Here is an 18,830-nt window from a genome sequence, read left to right as displayed (position 1 = left end):
GCCCGCCCCCTCCCACTTGGCCCCAAGCCAAGCTCCGCCCTCGGCAAGGCCATCCCCGCTGCACGCCGGGTGCCTCGGGAGCCGGGACCCCGCCCACTACGCCGGCGCTGCTCTCGCTGCTCGGCGCTACAGCCTTCCCGCGACTGTGCGGGATGGGAACCAGGGTCCGGTCCGACCGGCTTGGGCGGCGCGCCTTCACCAGGCCCCAGGTCTGGACCCCTCCCTAGTAGCTTCGCGGCCTCTCTGCCCGCTGTGCGCGGCCTGGCTCTGGAGAGGTCGGGCGGACAGGCTCTCCCGACTGCAGGCGAGGCAGCGCGCGGCTCACCCCAGTCCCCGACTCACGTGAAGCGTACAGGGCATTTTATTAACCGGGAAGGACGGTGCGGAAGAGCGAGCAGGACGCCTCTTCACCCCGCGTAGGCAGTGTCGTCGTTGCTGTCACTAAAGGCGGAGGAGGAGAGCTCTTCGCGGGGCGTGCAGACCGGGCACCGTTGCCGCATGTCGTCCCAACACGACCAGCAGTACACAGCCTCACAGTCCACCGTCCGGCACACGTAGGACTCGGGCGTCTCGGGTGCCTGGCACACCACGCAGCGCCGGCGCAGCCAGCGGCGCAGGAGCGGACAGCCGCGGTGCAGGATATCCGCCAGCGGGTGGCGCTGTTGGGAGGTGGGCGTTAGCGCCAGCCGGGGAGTGAGGCGGGAAAGAAGGGGACCTGGACAGCGTTTCCTGACTGAAGTCGCCAGGTTTGACAATGCCTGCATCTTGGAGGAGGCTGGGTTGGACAAAGGCAACCCCTGGAGGGCTAGGGTGCCTCCCTCCCCAACTCTGTGATAGAGAATGGGAGGATGCACCCTCCAGGTTCTCTCCCAGCAGATATCAGCCACAACTCTCATTTGCACTTTCCTGTAAATCATCTTATTTGATTCTCACAGTGAGGCTGAGAAGTGAGCAGGCCAGATCGACTATCACTGTTGCTATCCCCACTTTACAGAGGAGAAAGGTGAAGTGACTCTTAAAGTCACACAGATAGTAAACAATCCAACTTGGCTGGACCCCAGGGACCCTGATTCCAAACAACAAACCTCGTTCACTATGCTCCCTGCCATCCCTCACGACATGTCTCCACACAGTTGTCAGGGATTCTTCATAAGCCACCTTACCCAGGAAGCAGACACTCTTTGCCAAAGAAACTCCAGAGGCCCTGCTGCCTGCCAGACAGGCAGAAGAACTCCTGGGCTTGGCCTTCAGAGCCTTCCATCACCTGGTCCCTTTCTAGCCTCTTTCCCACTTTAGCCCTCCCTGAGAGCTGTCTCTTCTGAGCCAGTTTCTCCTGAGACTAGCCCTGGCACTTGGCATTCCCTTTGGATTCTGAGTCTTTGCACATTCTGCTTGGAATGGCTGTCCCGCACATTTCCATCTGTGCATTCACATTCAGTTTGCTTCACCACCCTGTCAAGGAATCCCAGCATGTTCTTTTTGTTTTTTGGATTTCATTTTTTCACAACACATTCATTTGGCCCCTATTGTGTGTCATGGGGGCTTGGGCTATCCAGGTACTAGGGAAAAAGCTAAGCAAACACAGTCTCACTTTTATGAACTTTGTTAGGACTGATTAAATAAGAATGGCTGCCACTCATTGCTTATATTATCAGGTCCTATACTAAGATACTGTACGTAAATTATTTCAATTCTAAATTAGCCAGGCATGGTGGTGCGTGCCTGTAACCCAGCTACTCAGGAAGCTGAGGCACAAGAATCGCTTGAACTGGGGAGGAGGAGGTTGCAGTGAGCCAAGATCATGCCACTGCACTCCAGCCTGGGCAACAGAGTGAGGCTTAGTCTCAAAAAAAAAAAAAAACAACAAAAACGGTCGCAGTGGCTCACGCCTGTAATCCCAGCACTTTGGGAGCCTGAGGTGGGCGGATCATGAGGTCAGGAGATCAAGACCATCCTGGCTAACACGGTGAAACCCTGTCTCTACTAAAAATATAAAAAATTAGCTGGGCGTGGCAGGGCAGCGGGCGCCTGTAGTCCCAGCTACTTGGGAGGTTGAGGCAGGAGAATGGCGTGAGCTTGGGAGGCGGAGCTTGCAATGAGCCGAGATTGCGCCACTGCACTCCAGCCTGGGTGACAGAGCGAGACTCTATTTAAAAAAAAAAAAAAATTCAATTATCATATAAGGCAGATAGTGTTATTATCATCTCTTTTTCAGGTGAGAAAACTGATGCTTGGAGATGTGATCACTGCCCAGGGTCACAGAATGACAACATGCATGCATGTGGAACTTGCTGCATGCCAGCACCATGTGAGTACAACTCATTTAATCCTTACAACAACCAGATGGAGTAGTTAACCCCATTTTACGGAAGGCAAAAGCAGGCACAGCAGTTAAGTCATGTGCTCAAGGTCACACCGGTGTCATAGTAATGAGGGAAGGAGCTGGGATTCACACTTAGGCCCTCTGGCACCGGAGTCCCACACCTGAGCACCACTCTAGGCTGATCTCCAGTGAACAGGCCTTAAGATCTCTCCAGTCTTGCCCTTCTTCAGAGGGAGAAACTGAGGCTCAGTGAAGACCTTGGCCAAGGTGACACAACGTAATGAGGGAGTTTGGACTGGAGTCTGCTCCCTCAGATTCCATGTGCCTTACCATGTGCCCCTGCCTGAGGCCTTCCTGACTCCCAGCCCACCTGTCTCCTCCCATCCCCTGAACTGCACTGAGCTGCTGGTCTGCAGCCCTCTGGTAGAACCTATGGTTTTGCCTTGGGCCTCCTGTTTCTGTGCAGCCTTCTTGCTTTTCTTTGAGCAGACTATTAAATCTCATTCTCCTTTTCTGCCTGCTTCCTAATGGTCCACTGAGTGTCTTAGGCTGGGCTGAATCCTGGGGTTGAGAAACGGGCACAGCCCTGACCTTAGGAGCTGGATGGTTGGGGCCCTCAGCATGTGTTGCATCAGATCTCACCAGGCTTGGCTGGGTGTGGTGGCTCACGCCTGTAATCCTAGCACTTCGGAAGGCTGAGGTGGGCAGATCACCTGAGATCAGGAGTTTGAGACCAGCCTGGCCAACATGGTGAAACCCTGTCTCTACTAAAGATACAAAAAAATTAGCTGGGAGTGGTGGTGTGCGCCTGTAATCCTGGCTACTTGTGGAATGGGGGGCTGAGACAGGAGAATCGCTTGAACCTGGGAGGCAGAGGTTGCAGTGAGCCGAGACTGTGCCACTGCACTCCAGCCTGGGTGACACAGTGAGATTCCATCTCAAAAAATAAAAAGAACTCACCAGGCTGGAGTAGGCCTGCGACCATTGGTGGGTGCTGGGTAGACTGAAGGGAGCTGCCCCTTGCCCCACTATATTTAAACCCAGCCAGGAGCCGGCAGCAGCACTCACGCCTGGACTTACTGGAGCCTTCTGCTGTCGCGCCCGTCTCAGGATAGCGGCCCTCCTGAGTTTGGTGAAGGCTGCTCTCTTCCTCAGTAGGTCATTGTAGAGGAACAGGATCCGCTTCTTCTCTCGCTGGGGGCAGGGAGGGGGTCAATGATATTGACAGTGAGGAGGAAGGCATCCCCCAAAGATGGAGTTGGTAGGGAGCTGGGGAGGGATGTGTGTGTGTGTGTGTGTGCACGCGCGCATGCAGGTGTGTAGGGGTGGCGAGGTCTGGGGTGGGGCAAACCTTGGGGAAGTAGAAGGCAGCGATGACCCTCCGGAGTCGGTAGCCAAAAGCCTGTAACAGGCAGAGGCACACTAACAGGCCAATTGGTAGTGCAGCTCTCCAGTAGGCCCTGGCATCCAGGCCCACAGGCTGGGGCAGGCAGGCTAGGGGAGGGGCAGACCAGGGGTCTGGTCAGGACCAGCCAAGGGGCAGGGCAGCCCTGGGTTGGACTTCCCATCTCAGTGGGAGGTGCAGGCGGGGCCTCTGATTCCCCTGGTCTCTTCCGGCCTGCCCCTCACTGCAGAACTGCCCTGTCAGTACTGTAGCCACTGGGCAAAATGTGGCACAGATCTTGCAAATCTCCGTCTTGGCTGAACGTCCTGTTGGAGAGTGCTGCTCTGGAGGGCTGGGGCCCTCTAGCCCCAAGACCCTGGCCTCCAGACTCCTCTGACCCAAGCTTGTCATGCTCCCCTTATTCAAGCCTGCCCAGATGTGTTCCCTGCTCCGATTTCCCCAGCTCAAATGCTCCAACCCCCATCTCTCCACACCCAAGGCCCAGGCCCCCAACTCTTTACCTTGGTGTCTTTTGACCCTTGCCCCACCGCCCTCAATTCCTCTGATCCAAACTTTCAGCATCGCTCACGCATGTTGTTTGATTCCATCACTGTCTCTGAGGAGGTGTTTAGGGCCCCAATGGTTTTTCGAAGAAGCCGGGCTAGCATGGAGTCTCCCCCAACCTTCACCTCCAGTTTATGACTGCCTGCAGCCAGGAGGGCGGGTAGGGAAGTCAGGGCAGGTGGGGAAATCAGGAATGTGTTAAGGAGGTGGGGCAGGATGTGGGGTGGATGTTGGGGAGGGGTCAAGACACAGAAATGCTTCTCAGCTGCCTGGGTCTTTCTGTCACTTCGATGAATCCTAACCCCTCCCTGCTCCCTGTTGTAAGTGTAAAGGGGTAAAGAGCCCCCCTCCTCTGCTGTAAGAGCTGTCAGGTTGCAGGGCTGATATTTGACCTTGAGGAGGACAGGGAGGGGCTGAATCATAGAAAGGGGAAAAGAAGAGGCAGAAGGATGGCCAGCACCGTGGTGCACGCCTGTAATCTCAGCACTTTGGGCGGCCAAGGCAGGTGGATCACTTGAGGTCAGGTCAGGAGTTCAAGACCAGCCTGGCCAACATGGTGAAACTCCATCTCTACTAAAAATAGAAAAATTAGCTGGGTGTGGTGGTTTGTGCCTGTAATCTCAGCTACTTAAGAGGCTGAGGCAGGAGAATTGCTTGAATCTGGGAGGTAGAGATTGCAGTGAGCTGAGATCGTGCCATTGCACTCCTCCAGCCTGGGTGACAGAGCGAGACTCTTTGTCTCAAAAAAAAAAAAAAAAAAGAGGCAGAAGGAGGAGGCACAGTTGGAAGAACTAGGGTGGGGTGCCTGTGCAGGCATTGGAGTTCTCCAGAGAGTGTCTCTTGGGCCTGGAATGTGTCTGGGGGATGGGCTCACTGCGGAAGGAGTACTGCAGGAAGGAGTGGTGGCGGATGGTGTCGAAGATGGAGTAGAGAGCCCAGTCCAAGCCGCATAGCACCACCAGCAGCAGCAGAATGGGCAATGTCTCCAGGAGCTCCCTCACCTGGCCAAGGAGCAGGAGGGGCAGAGCTGGGCAGCGCCACCTGTCTGGGCACGGAGCACTCTCTGGTGCCTTTTACCCTCCACCCTCACCTTCAGGCCTGTCTTTGCACCCAGGAGCCCGCACCCCATGCTGTCCTCACCATGTTGCTCATTTCTGAGGCCTGGATGGTGGGCTTGCAGGGGAAGATGACGGTTTTCTCCTCAGCTTTGCGGAGTGGCAGCAGAGTCCGTTTGCCCTGGAAAACAAATATCCACACAGTTAGGAAGCCCAAGGGCCCTCTGCCCTTTCCCCTCTGCCTTCCTGGAACATGAACCCACACAGGGCACATAGCAGCAAGGCTTCCCTGGGCAGTGCCACACCCGCTCACCAGCTTCTTCCTGCGGTCATCGATCTGGCAGAAGTAGGTGCTGATGTAGATGTTGTCAAAACGAATGTCATGGTTATAGCTGTCCATGTAGGAGAAAGACCTGTGGGTGGATGGGCGGGGATGTCTCTTTCTCCTCCAGGTTCTCCTCATCCATCCCCAAACATGGGCTTCCTTGAGGCACAGTCTTTCAGCCAACCAGCCAGCATTCATTGAGCACCATCTATGTCCTAGGCACTGCTAGGCGATGGTGATAATAAGGAGAAGACTCTGTCCCTGCCTTCCAGTTGTGTAGAGGAAGATATCCCCCTACACAATGGGTGAGATATAGCAGAAGTGAGTAGGGGATGAGGTGGGGGCTTAGAGGAGGGCATGGCCAGCCTGTCTGGGAGGGAGTTGCATGTGTGCGTCTGAGATAGGGACAGGCATGCATCTTGCAGGATGAATATCGAGCAGAGTCACAGAGACAGGAAACTCCTGGAGGTTTCAGGAATCACCTAATCCACTGTGACTCACAAGTTCTTGCCTCTTGGCTTTGCCTGCAGCATATCTCCTGGAGGTGTGCTGGGGCAAAACTCATCCCAAACCACCATCTCTATCCTCCCCAATACACCCTGGCCCTCCCTGCCTACCCTTGAGTATGGTGCATGTGTGCATGGGTGCATGCCTGCATATATAGCTATCTCCCACATATTTCCCAAAGCCCCACATAATGCTTCAGTTTGCTAAGGAAAAAATGTTAATTATTGCAAATGTGTTTAAAACTGTAAAAGTACATTAAATAAACTCTGTAAAGCGTGCAAAATTAGTTTCAATGCTATTGCTTCTGGGGCCCTGTAAAAATCCACATCGTTGCCTTTAAAACTACTGTTAAGTGCAAAGACATACTGTGAGCGCCCTCTTGTGGAGAGGCTCACAGAGGCGGTGCCTGGGCTTCCTGAGCCAGGGCCTGCCCTCCCGCCAGCTATCCTTTCAGTGCATGACCTCACCCAGCTTGAAAGCCTGGAAGTACCTTTTGACTCTGTGCGTTCTTCCTTCCCTCCACAAGCTGGCTCTGAGCCTTGCTGCACCTTTCCCCTTCCCCCTCCACCTCAAGCCATCTTCCTGCCATGCTTTACCCTGGCCAGGCTCCCTAACCTCTGACCCAGCCTGGCCTCCCTGCCTCCAGACTTCCTGAGGCCATCTTGCCATCACTGCCAGTTCCAGGTCTTCCTGCAGGGCTTTCCAGACTGTTCTGGTCATGCCCACTTCAGTCCTCCAGGCCAGCCTCTGCCCTCTGTACCCCACGGATACCAGAAGCCTTACCCAAGGGACACCCTTCTTTCCTTGACCATCACTCCCCATCTGCAGCCATTTGGAGCCCAGTTATGGCCCTTCTAGGGGTGCCTTCTCAGCTCCCACACACATCCCAAAAGCCAATCCATAGAATGGCCCTTGAACCATCTCTGTCTTGTGGGTATCTCATCATCCCAACTAGACCATTAGCTTTTTTTTTTTTTTTTTTTTTTTGATACAAGCTCTCACTCTGACACCAGACTGGAATGCAGAATGGAGTGGCACAGTCACAGCTCACTGCGGCCTCGACCTCCCAGTGATTCTCCTGCCTCAGCCTCCCAAGTAGCTGGGACTACAGGCATGTGCCCCATACCCAGCTAATTTTGTTCATTTTTTGTAGAGACGAGGTCTCACTGTGTTACTCAGGCTGGTCTCAAACACCTCAACTCAAGCCATCCTCCCACCTTGGCCTCCCTAAATGTTGGGATTACAGGAGTGAGCCACCATGTCTGGTGACCATGAGCTTATCCAGGGCAGGAATAGAGCTCCTTCATCTTTGTCTTCCCACAGGGCCCTAGATACACACATAGCCACTCACTTGCAGTTACTCTAGGCCCCCCACACATGGGCAGACAGAGCAACAGTCCTGTGGCGGCCGTCACCTAAGCCCTGCCCATCTCAGGTGTTTAGGAGTGGAGATGGGAAATAGAAGGTCCAGAGACCAGCAGGGGAGCTAGAGCAGAGCAAGGCCCCGGGGCAGTCCAGCTGGTCACTGGGCTGGGTGGGGTTGAGGACTTTCTTCTAAATGGAGGGAAAGTTGCTGCCAACGCAGCAGGCAGGAGAAAATGAAAGCAAAATGGAAAGATAAAAATGGCACAAAGTCAGAGCCAAGGGGAATATGAAGGGCAAGAAAAAATCAAAAGTCAAAGCTAAATGTAAAAAAAAAAAATCAGTATTGGGATAAAGGCTGGAAGGAGGTGGACGAATGAAGACAGTTGGCCTTTTAAGGCAGTGGGAACATGGGTAATGTTCTTCTGACAAAATGTCCACATTTCCTTTAACTTTGTGTAAACAAACTTAAAAAAGACAAAGGTAAATAATACTCAGATTCAGAGGTGGGAATAGGCACTAGGGTTCCATCCTTACAGCCTGCCTGCCTCAGGGCAGGGCTCTAGTCCTGGGCAGAGGAGGGCTGCTGTGGTGGGGACCATGGCTTACGTGTGCAGGACCAGCAGGAAAGTGCAGGAGAGCAGCACGTGCAGCAGCCCCAGGGCCCACTCCAGCCGGGCCTCTTGGCGGTGCACGTAGTCCCGCACCTCAGTGCTCACTCGCTCCCAGCTCGCGTTGAGCCCCAGCACCCCAGCCTGCTTCTGTTCCTGGTGGAGGGCACATGAGCAAACTCAGCCTGCGGCCGCCTCGCCAGACCCAGGTCCCACCTCTTCATGACATCTGTCCCCCAGCACCCCACTTGTGTCCCCGGGACCCTTCCAGGACCTCCAGGAGTTGTCACTTCCTTCTGCTCACTACCCTCCTGGACACAGTCTTGCTCCCCTGCACCTACATCAGCTGATATCATCTCATCTGGCTGATAGCTCCCGCCGCAGGCCAAGTGTGTACAAACCACAGGTTTGGCACTGTCCCTTCCTCACCACCTTTCCCCTCCCCTGCCCATCTTAGGTGTTCGGGGGTGGAGATGAGAAACAGAGGGCCTCCTCAACACCAGCGACATTCCCCCTTCCTCACCCCTGGTCACCTCTTTCCTGTGCTCTCTCACTTGTCCTTTCTCTAGCCCTATTCCCTAATGCCCTCCTCCCACTCTCTAATGCCCTCCTTCCACTCCCTATCTACCCCCTACCAACCCTCGCCCTTGCCTTCTACCTTGAAGTCAATATTGGCTGAAAATTCCCCATCCAGGCCACGAATAGACTGGTTGAGGGTGTCGTAGGTCTGCCCAAAGTTGCCTTCCACTGGGATGCGATTGCGGCACCAAACCTCCATCACTGGTGGACAGTGGGTGGGGTCAGGGGCCTCCCTGGGCCTGTCCTCCAGGTGCAGGCCTGGTCTGCCTGTCCTTCTGTGGCCCTCCTCATCCTACTTTTTTGTCTCTCTGCCCATGGCTTGCTACCATACCAACACCAAGTCTTCCCCTCTCTGCTCTCTTTGGATCCTGCCTTCCAGGAACCAGGCCTGAGTTCCCCCATTTTTTTGTCAACCTATCCTCAACCATAACAAACATCAGTAAGGAGAGCCAGCATTTACAGAGCAGCTCCTCTGTGTGCCAGCTCTGCCACCGCCTTCACATATGTTAGCCCCGTAAATCCTCAAAAGCTCTTAATGTGGCTGGGTGCGATAGCTCACACCTGTAATCCCAGCACTTTGGGAGGCTGAGGTGGGTGGATCACCTGAGGTTAGCAGTTCAAGACCAGCTTGGTCAACATAGTGAAACCCCATCTCTACTAAACATACAAAAATTAGCTGGGCATGGTTGCGGCCACCTGTAATCCCAGCTACTTGGGAGGCTGAGGCAGGAGAATCGCTTGAACCCGAGAGGCAGAAGTTGCAGTGAGCTGAGATCGTGCCACTGCACTCCAGTCTGGGTGACAAGAGTGAAACACCCCGTCTCACAAAAAAAAAAAAAAAAAAAAAGCCCTTAATGCAAGAACTACTGTTATTCTGCCCATGCCCATCTTTCAGATGAAGAGCCACAGTGCACAGCTTTGCTGTAACTCACCCTGGGTCACAGAGCTTTTCAGCAGATGGACTGGGCTCTGAGGATGCTGTGGCCTCAGGGCCAAAACCCTCCTCATCTGTTGCTTTCCTGTCTGTCACCTACCATGGGTCCCAAGGACTCAGCTCCCTACCCCTGATGCTCCCCACCCCTTTGCAACTGTGCAGACCCTTGGCAATGCCACAGAAGAACTTGAACTTCATAGGCAGGCAGAGCAGGTGGGTGAGGAGTGGGACCCAGATGTGCTTCATGCACTGTTCATGCTTGTGGTCAAACCAACGACGGCAGCTGAGTATGGCCTGGTTTACCACATCTGTAGGAAGGAGCAGGGTGTCTGATGTCCCCACATCTTGATCCACAACGCTGGCCCCTCATCCCACCCCACCCTCCACTCCCCAGGGATACCCCTCACAGGAGCAACGCAGCTTGGTCTTCAGCTCATACATCTTCTGTGTCGACAGGTGGAGGCTAGAGGCTGGGGCTTGGTGGGCCTCCCTGCCCTGGGCTGTCTCCCCTGAGTCCACGGCATCCTCAGGTGTGTAGCCTGTCTCGCTATTCACCTGGGCATCCAGGTCCTCAAAGGTGGTGGAGATGTTCCGAGTCTCTGCTCTCAGCAATTCTTTGCTGCTCTGGGATTGGAGGTGGAGGGAGGAAAGGGCGAGGGCTGAGGCTTTAGAGCTTCTGCTGCCTGAGGGCCTGTCCTCCCCCAGTAGCTGAGCTTTGGGCTCTCACCCCAGGCTGGCAGGGAGCCTAGGCCCTGAGACACAGCCTCTCACCTCAAATTCCCAGCTGTCCATTGCCCTTGGGAGCCCCCTCCTCTCCACAGCTGTCTTGTCTGATCCCACATGTCCTGGCTCTGCATACCGCCAGGACTCTCAGCTCTTCCTCAGTCCTCCCATCCCAGACCCTTCCTGGTCAGTGGTTCCCCAGGTCCTTAGACCTTACCCTTCACCACTAATCTCTGAGATCATTATGCCGTCTGAAGGCCCCAACTTCCAAACCCCTCAGCCCCCATCTCCCCAACTCTCCAGCTCTCCAATTCTCTCAAACCCCAGTCTCCAGCCCTCCAATACCCAACTCTTGAATCCTCTTGTCTTCAAAACTTCTCAGCTACTCAAGGCCAAGGCCCTCAAATTTCCTAGATATTCTAGTTCAGCTGTCCAGAGTACTGACCACTCAGGTATTAGGAAATGTGTATAGGGCATGTCCCAATGGCTCAGGGGCTCTCCTGGCATTTAATGTCCCAGGACCAGGGCAGATTCTGCAATGTTTGGGAATAGTTCTGCAAAAAATGCCAGTAGTATCCCCATTGGAGAAGTGTAAATCCAGGGTGACAACTCCCAGCTCAAGTAAACTTGGCTCCAGGGAGAGGGACCCCCCCAGGCCCTGCCTGTGCAGATTCCTGACCAGCAGGTCCTTGAACACGGCCCGTAAGGGGGCTGTGGAGACGCGCCAAGCCGCACGGGTGTTGTTGATCTGCAGCTCCACGGTGCAGCCCAGCGATGCGATCACGTCGTTGAGATTGTGCCGCAGATTGGCCACTGGCCCTGGAGAAAGAGGCCCTGGTGGGTCACCTCCCTGTATAACCAGCACTTTCTCAAACCCGCTCAGCTCCCCTCTGCACATGGTGCCCATCTCCTAGAACTATACAGTGGTGGGGCCGAGAAGCCTATGAAAGGTCATCTAGTTCAACCCTTGATTTTTTTCACCTTTTTTTCTTTTTTTGAGACGGAGTCTCCCTCTGTCACCCAGGCTGGAGTGCAATGGTGTGATCTCAGCTCACTGCAGGCTCCGCCTCCCAGGTTCAAGCGATTCTCTTGTCTCAGCCTCCTGAATAGCTGGGACTATAGGTGTGCACCACACACCTGGCGAATTTTTGCATTTTTAGTAGAGATGGGGTTTCACCATGGCTGGTCTTGAACTCCTGACCTCAGGTGATCCACCCACCTCAGCTTCCCAAAGTGCTGGGATTACGGGCATGAACCACTATGCCTGGCCAATTTTTTCACTCTTATAAACTGAGGAGGCCCAGATACGGGGAGGAGCTCCCTCAGGGACACAGCAAATTAAAGCAGCTGGGATGACACCCTTGCCTTTTCTCCTTCACCCAGCCTGGCTCCCATTGGATGGCCCACCCAGGGTCACTGCTTCAGTGTAACTCACTGGCCCCCACATACTTACCCACATAGATGGCAGCCAAGGCGTATCCCAGGACAAGGAGCCTGCCTTCCTTGCCCAGCATCTTGGGTACTAGCAGGAGGCTAGCACAGCGGATGTGAGGGGAGGTCCCCCAGCCCATGGCTCCCAAGCCTGTCAGGAGAGCCCAGGAGGTGGTGAGGCAAAGTGAGGAAGCTGCCTCCCTTCCTCCTGTTTACCAGAACACCCACCTGCAACACCCCATTCTGGAACCACCACCATCCTGCCCTTATCCCCATTTACACAGACTCTGATAGACCTGCTAGGCCACTCATTCATTCATTCAGCAGCCACTCACAGAGTTCAGCTATGTGCCAGTCTCTGAAAAAGCATAGAGGGATGGCTAGAACGTAAAAAGCCACAAATGATTGACTTGTGTGTGTTTGTGTTAGGGAAAGGAGTCAAGGTTTTCTGGGCTACAGTCACACTGACCCTAGGTGCTGAGGGAGCAGAGAGAGCAAGAGAAAAACTCTGGAAATGCACTTATGCTCAGAGTGGTCAGAAGAGAGATCAGAGCCCACCTCAGTACTCCCGGTGCTCAGATACCTACAGCGCTCACAGTCCCTGCCTCTAATTTTAGCCCTTAGTCATGTACTGCCTGGTATGTTTTAGCAGTTTCACATGTGTCTCCCTGTGGTCTCTGCAAGGAGACAGTGAACTTCTGGAAGCTCATAATCCAGAGAAAGAGACAGATGAGTAAATAAATGACTACAACACGATGTGCTAAGTGCACAAGGGAGGTGCTTATAGAGCGCTGTGGGAGCCAAGGAGGGAGTAGGTATTTCTGCAGGGAGGGGTGGGGCTGAGAAGGCTGGACAAAGAGAGGATGTGTCAGCTGGGCCTGGAAGGTGAGTAAGTGTTGTTAGGAGGTGCAGATGGCATTCCAGGCCAAAGGAGCATTATAAGCTGGTCAGGGGAGCTAGAAGATTCCTGTGTTGATGGAGTGTTCACCCAATGATCGCCAAAGCAAATCCCAAATCCTTACACTTCCTCCATCTCCACTGTCCTGGTAGAGTCCCCATCATCTCTTATTGGGACTATAACCTAATGAATCTCCCTATGACCTCTCTTGCTACCTTACACTTCTGTTTTTACAAGGCAGCCAGAGTGATCTTGCAAAAGCATAAATCAGATCATGTCCCTTCCCTGCTTCAAACCATTCAGTGGCTTTCTACCACATTTGGTGTAAAATCTAAACTCCCTAACATGGTCTACCTAGCTTGTGATGTGGCTCCTGCCTGCTTCCTGATCTCATGCTATGCAGCCCTTCGCCCACCACGTCTACCCACACAGACCTCGTTGCTGCTCCTTGGACAAGCCAAGCTCATTCCTCCTCTCTGATCTTTGCCCTAGCTGTTCCCCCTGCCAGAAGCACTCTTCTCCCTGTTCTTCACGTGGCTGGCTCCACCTAGACATACAGGTTTGTGGCAAACTCTGTCGGGTGCCACCCCACAGTTTTTTTCTGCCTTCTTCCTTGCTAACACAACTTGGGTTTTTTGCAAGGGCAATAGCCTGGCCCTGCCCCAGCCCCTGAGGGATAAATCTGGATCTGTCCAAACCAATCATGGTAGAACAGGACATTGAAAGGGACTAGTTCTGTGGTCTTGGCTTTCTGGCCAAAGACTTGAGCTGAGGCCAATAGTTGACAAATAGTTGCCTTACGTTCTAATGAGAGCCCCATGGAGCTACGGGTGTCTTCTTTGAGCTCACCAAAAGAGCAAAACTTGACGTTTACTCCTCTATCCCACCCTGTCTATATAAAAAGACTAGCAATATGGACCAGGCATGGTGGCTCACACCTATAATCCCAGCACTTTGGGAGGCTAAGGCAGGTGGATCACTTGAGGTCAGGAGTTCGAGACCAGCCTGGCCAACATGGCTCTCTCAACTAAAAATACAAAATTTAGCCATGCATGGTGGCAGACGCCTATAGTCCCAGCTACTCAGGAAGTTGAGGCAGGAGAATTGCTTGAACCTGGGAGGCAGAGGTTGCAGTGAGCCGAGATCATGCCACTGCACTCTAGCCTGGGAGATAGAGCAAGACTCTGTCTTGGAAAAAAAAAAAAAAAAAATGACTGGCAATGTGGATTTCCTGGAAGGGGAGAAAAGTGGCTGGAATGGGCAGGCAGAGAGGGAGAGTCTGTGGAGAGGATGGGTGTCACATGTCAAGTGAGAGACTCCAGGAGTCCAACAGGCTTCAGGGACTGGTGATGCAGGAAGGGGAACCTGCCTGGTCTCTGTAGACTAGACTCCTGCTGAGTGCAGAGCCTCATGAGACCACTCCAGGGCTGCCTCATGAGACCACTCCAGGACTGCCACCAGAACACAGAGTGGAGGGAGAGCTCCTAGGAGAGCTCAGCCTCTGCAATGCCTCTGTAGACCTCCCATGGACGATGGGGGCATACAAGCATGGAGACTGGTATCTGCTTCTCATCAGGGCAGGAGAGAGGCAGCCATAAGGTGCCCTGCTTTTGACGGGGCGTGGTGGCTCATGCCTGTAATCCCAGCTCTTAGGGAGGCAGAGGCGGGAGGATAGCTTGAGCCCATGGGTTTGAGACCTGCCTGGGCAATATAGCGAGACCCCATTCTCCACAGAAAGGAAGATGCCCTGCTTTCTCTGCCTGGCAGGGCACGGCCATGTGCACTTCCAGTCTGCTGGAGGGAGGGATCCAAAAAGCAAGAGGCTGTGGGTGGCCCCTGAAGGGGGGCTTCACTCAAGGTCAGCTAAAAGAACTGCCCTCTGCAGGAAACTGGGCACTGCTGAGGTCCACACACAGCCTCCAAGGAGATGATAATCAGGCCCACTGGGACAGCCAGGGTGTGAGTGCCTGCTGCACACAGGCATCCACAGTGGAATTATAACAGCATTGGTGACTTACGACTTTTGTCCCTTTTCCTCTAATTCTTCTAATCTCCCTTCTGACATCAGAAGAACCAGAAAGGGAAGGAAGTAGAGGAAAAAAAGGAAAGAGCAGGCCACGCCCCTTCTCCATTGCAGGACCCCATGCCAGGGAGCAGGCCTGAGCTGGAGGCCTAAGGGATGGGGAGGGCAAGATAAGGAGGGAAGATGCTTGAGAATGGATGAGGTTAAAAGTTTGATGTAGAATGGACTGGACCTCTTTATTCCCTAAAAATAAGTCTTAATTGATGAAGTAGGACTAGGTCTTCTAAAGAAATATAACTAGAAATCTAAGGGGCTGTGTGAAAGGTTATCAATGGAAAAAAACATGTTCGAATATAGTGGGTCAGAGAAAAAGTAGTCTCCTGTTGGTATCCAGCAGGATTAATTCAATAAACAGGTGATGAAATGCTAATTCCATTTCCCTTGCCTGGGACAGGTTCAGGAAAGAGCATGTGTTGCACACAGTTCTGACCAAAGAGATGTGAGGCAGTCTACTGCGGGGATTATAGGCAAGTTTCCCTTGTTCCTAAAAAGGGACATGAGGAAAGGATGTTTCTTCCTCTTTTTTTTTGAGACAGAGTCTCACTTTGTCACCTAGGTCATTTTCCTTTTTTCCTGGCCTCAAATCACACAGCCCAAGACAGTGAAGTTGGGCCTGGGATTGAACTTATATTCCGTTTTTGTTTTTTTTTTTGAGATGGCCTTTCGCTCTTGTCGCCCAGGCTGGAGTGTGGTGGCATGATCTCCACTCACTGCAATCTCTGCCTCCTGGGTTCAAGCGATCCTCCTGCCCCAGCCTCCCAAGAAGCTGGGACTACAGGTGTGCACTACCACATCTGACTAATTTTTGTATTTTTAGTGGAGACAGACAGGGTTTCACTATATTGGCCAGGCTGGTCTCAAACTCTTGACCTCAAGTGATCCACCCACCTCAGCCTCCCAAAGTGCTGGGATTACAGGCATGAGTCATCGTGCCTGACCTGTTTCTTCCTCTTTTTTTTTTTTTTTTCTGATCTTTGACATTGTTGTATAAAGATGTGATGCCAGAGTTGCTGTAGCTATCTTGTGACCTGAAGAGAAGTGGTCAATAGGCTGAAGATGGCAGAGAAAAGAGAGAAGGAACCTGAGTCCTTCTTGAAGCTACTGAGCTGTTAAATTATCCAAACAGGGCTTGGCATGGTGGCTCACACCTATAATCCCAGCACTTTGGGAGGCCAAGGCAGGTAGATCTTTTGAGGTCAGGAGTTTGACACCTGCCTGACCAACATACTGAAACTCTGTCTTTACTAAAAATACAAAAATTAGCTGGGTATGGTGGCGGGTGCCTGTAATCCCAGCTACTTGGGAGGCTGAGCAGGAGAATGGCTTGAAGCTGGGAGGTGGAGGTTGCAGTGAGCTAAGATTGAGCCACTGCACTCCAGCCTGGGCGACAGAGCAAGACTCCATCTCAAAACAAAAGCAAAAGCAAAAATAAACAAACAAAACCAAAGCAAAACAGCTCGATGCTTGTCATCCTTGTTCACTGCTAAATCCTCAGCAGATTCTCAGTAAGTGCTGAATGAATGAATGAATTGAATTTCTTAGGAGGATCAGAAAACGAGGTCAGACAGGTCAGGAGAGATGAGAGTTTTGAAGGGTTATGGGGTGGGACTATATCATGTGGGTGATGAGGAGTCCCTCAGAATGGAGAGACTCCCTCAGGACAAGGATGGTGTCTTCCTTCTTAAATTGGCAGCCTCTTCCCTCTGGACCTCCCCCTAAAGCCCAGGAGGAGGCTGAAGCCACAGGGGATGCTTGGGTACAGAAGAAACAAGCCCCAACTCCTTCCTGGGCATGCAGGACGGTCCTGTGTTCCACAGGCCGCTTGAGTGTTCCTGGTCTTTGCCCAGCACTAACCCACCAAGCTGTACAAAAACATCATCTTCTGTTCTTCATAAATGTTCATGGGGTTCACCAGGAGCTGAAAGAGACCTAAGGACACAGGGTCAAGCCAAGGGCCAAAAGATGGGTCCTAGCCCTGGTGCAGCCTCTGCCCACCCTGAACTTTCTGCTTCCGCACTCACCTATGGCCAGGAGCCCCCCAGCGCCTGTCCCCAGCAGGAAAGCAGTGACGGGAAACTCGCCCGGCTGGCGCCATAGGAACCGGCTACAGGAGACTGGCAGCCCCCAGCTCAGGAGCCTCTGCACCACTAAGAGGGGGACAGGGTAGCTCAACAGCCCACTCTTCTGCCCGGGATGGGGTTCATTAGGATTCAGGGCTTGCAGGTGGTTAGAGGCTGGGGGAACCTGGCATGTGGAACAGTAGGAACTTGGGGGGCCCTGGAGGAGGATGAGGGAGCCTGAGGAAGTGGTATGGGTGTAAGGGATAGAAAAGGCAAGGGCTGGGCTGGGGGCCAGGGGGCACTAGACCAGAGAGGTGGAGGCTGGGACACCAAGTTGGGAGATAGTGTGCAGGAGTTCCAGGTGGAGAGATGGGATGAGAGTGGAGGTCAAGGGATGCTGGGTCTCTGCTGAGTGACTCACTGGTATGAGGCTGTTTTCTTCTTTGCCTTCTTGCCCCACTCTGATGATGTTTAATGTCCATGAGTCTGTTTTGGGGAAGCACCACTCATCCCAAGTCTCCTGAAAGACCTCCTTGGACACAAGGTTCTGGTAAGAGAAGAGAGGCGCTGCCTGTCTCTTCTGCCTTACGGGAAGCCTAGACCTGATCGCTAGGCCTTTTCATCCTTCTGCTTCAAAAAGTGGGGAAGGAGATTAGACACCTACCTATCCCCTCTCCAGTCCTCGGAACTGGGTCAGGGATTCCAAGACACATGCAGTGAAAGCCCTTGGAACCTTAGAATACGGTGAGAAATTCCAGGAGCACGGAAGTCAGCGGGCATCTCCTGGAGACAGGCAGACATTTGGCCTCAGCAGCCATGCCCAAAGTCATGAAGGATGTTGTGCACCCCTTGAGGGGAGAGGAGCCTAGCATGGCGAGAGCTGTGGTTCGCAGCGTGGGAGGCTTTACCCTGGGCTTGTCTTTGGCCACGGCCTACGGGCTTCTGGAGCTACTGGTGGAAGGGCGCAGCCCCTGGGGCTGCCTGGTGGGCACCCTCACTTTGGCCGCCTTCCTTAGCCTGGGCATGGGATTCTCCCGCCAGGTCCGAGCCACTGTCCTCCTGCTGCTGCCCCAGGCCTTCTCCAGTGAGCTTGGCACCCAGGGCTAGGGGGCAGGTCCTGGAGCTGGTGCTGGGGCAAGAGAGATGCTATGGGAGAGGCAGGGGTTCAGGGAAATATTCTGAAGGCTTAAGTGAAATATTCTGAAGGGACTTGCTGCCGTGTTTGGGGCTGGGTTCTTGGTTCTAACGGAGCTGTCGCCCGCAGGGCAGGGCCGGACACTACTGTTGGTGGCTGCCTTTGGGTTGGTGCTTCAAGGTCCTTGTGCCAACACTCTACGCAACTTCACCCGGGCTAGCGAGGCTGTGGCCTGTGGGGCAGAGCTGGCCCTGAACCAGACCGCCGAAGTGCTACAGCGGGCCAAGCAGCCCCTTGTCAGTAAGTCCCCCACCTCCACCACTGTCTCCCACAGGTCCTCCTTGCCCTGCTCATCCTGCATGTTCTATAGTCCTTTGGCCTTCTTCTCTGCTGGTGCTAATTGCAGAGCATCTGGGCCTGGAAGGGACTGTGGGCACAGCTAAACCCTCTCTCCTTGCTCTCTGGCCTCCCCCACTCCCAGATTAACTCTCTCCCAGGCCCCAGAATCCAGGCTCGCCGCCTCTGGTACGGTGGCTTCCTCTCCACTCCCTGCTTAAGCAATGTTGAGAACCAGCCCCTAAAGGAGGAGACTCCACAGTGCCTCTGTCCCTCACCCATCAGGTGCCCTGAACAAGATTAAAGCTATTGCCCAAAAGACCAAAGAGGTGGCTGACCGGGTCCGCAAGTTCTTTCGGTCAATCATGGATGGTGTGAAACACGTAGGTAAGCACATTAGCATGTCTACTCCTGGGGACTCAAAATGCACCCAGTCTTGGCCAGGTGCGGTGGCTCACGCCTGTAATCCCAGCACTTTGGGAGGCCGAGGCGGGCGGATCACTAGGTCAGGAGATCGAGA

General features: G+C 53.7%; 3 protein-coding genes and 1 long non-coding RNA gene across 5 annotated transcripts in view; 2 read left to right on the top strand and 2 right to left on the bottom strand.

Annotated features, from left to right (window-relative positions):
* ADAM15 (ADAM metallopeptidase domain 15) overlaps positions 1-53 on the bottom strand; it is an 11,986-nt gene extending 11,933 nt beyond the window's left edge. The window contains exon 1 of the mRNA XM_011928501.1: positions 7-53. Coding sequence (XP_011783891.1) covers positions 7-53 — 47 coding nt within the window. The remainder of the gene's footprint in view (positions 1-6) is intronic.
* A 56-nt stretch (positions 54-109) lies between these two features.
* LOC105502020 lies at positions 110-6,436 on the top strand. Its single transcript, XR_001000270.1, has 4 exons — positions 110-669; positions 2,216-2,308; positions 5,386-5,672; positions 5,779-6,436. It is a non-coding gene; the product is annotated as an uncharacterized LOC105502020 (long non-coding RNA).
* On the bottom strand, positions 346-17,552 carry DCST1 (DC-STAMP domain containing 1). Of its 2 annotated transcripts, XM_011928260.1 has the most exons (17): positions 17,504-17,552; positions 17,261-17,386; positions 16,801-16,926; positions 16,634-16,708; positions 11,821-11,949; positions 11,047-11,186; positions 10,052-10,268; positions 9,809-9,952; positions 8,790-8,911; positions 8,130-8,287; positions 5,640-5,739; positions 5,412-5,507; positions 5,146-5,272; positions 4,297-4,413; positions 3,675-3,817; positions 3,404-3,517; positions 346-659 (listed from the first exon to the last, which is right to left on the bottom strand). In XM_011928260.1, exons 2-17 carry the CDS (start codon positions 17,319-17,321, stop codon positions 408-410), a joined length of 2,121 nt encoding a protein of 706 aa, XP_011783650.1. In that variant the 5' UTR covers positions 17,322-17,386; positions 17,504-17,552; the 3' UTR covers positions 346-407. The 2 variants fall into 2 exon arrangements, with proteins under 2 accessions (XP_011783650.1, XP_011783651.1); XM_011928261.1 differs by lacking the exon at positions 16,634-16,708.
* Positions 17,553-17,581: 29 nt separating this feature from the next.
* Positions 17,582-18,830, top strand: part of DCST2 (DC-STAMP domain containing 2) — a 15,860-nt gene continuing 14,611 nt past the window's right edge. Inside the window, exons 1-3 of the mRNA XM_011928500.1 lie at positions 17,582-17,923; positions 18,104-18,274; positions 18,596-18,697. Coding sequence (XP_011783890.1) covers positions 17,656-17,923; positions 18,104-18,274; positions 18,596-18,697 — 541 coding nt within the window. The 5' untranslated portion in view covers positions 17,582-17,655. The remainder of the gene's footprint in view (positions 17,924-18,103; positions 18,275-18,595; positions 18,698-18,830) is intronic.

This window comes from Colobus angolensis, unplaced genomic scaffold (assembly GCF_000951035.1).
Source record: "Colobus angolensis palliatus isolate OR3802 unplaced genomic scaffold, Cang.pa_1.0 Scaffold77, whole genome shotgun sequence".
In the NCBI taxonomy this organism is placed as follows: domain Eukaryota; kingdom Metazoa; phylum Chordata; class Mammalia; order Primates; family Cercopithecidae; genus Colobus; species Colobus angolensis.
The sequence above is the reverse complement of the archived record's forward strand: the minus strand, read 5'-3'. Positions and strand labels throughout refer to the sequence as shown.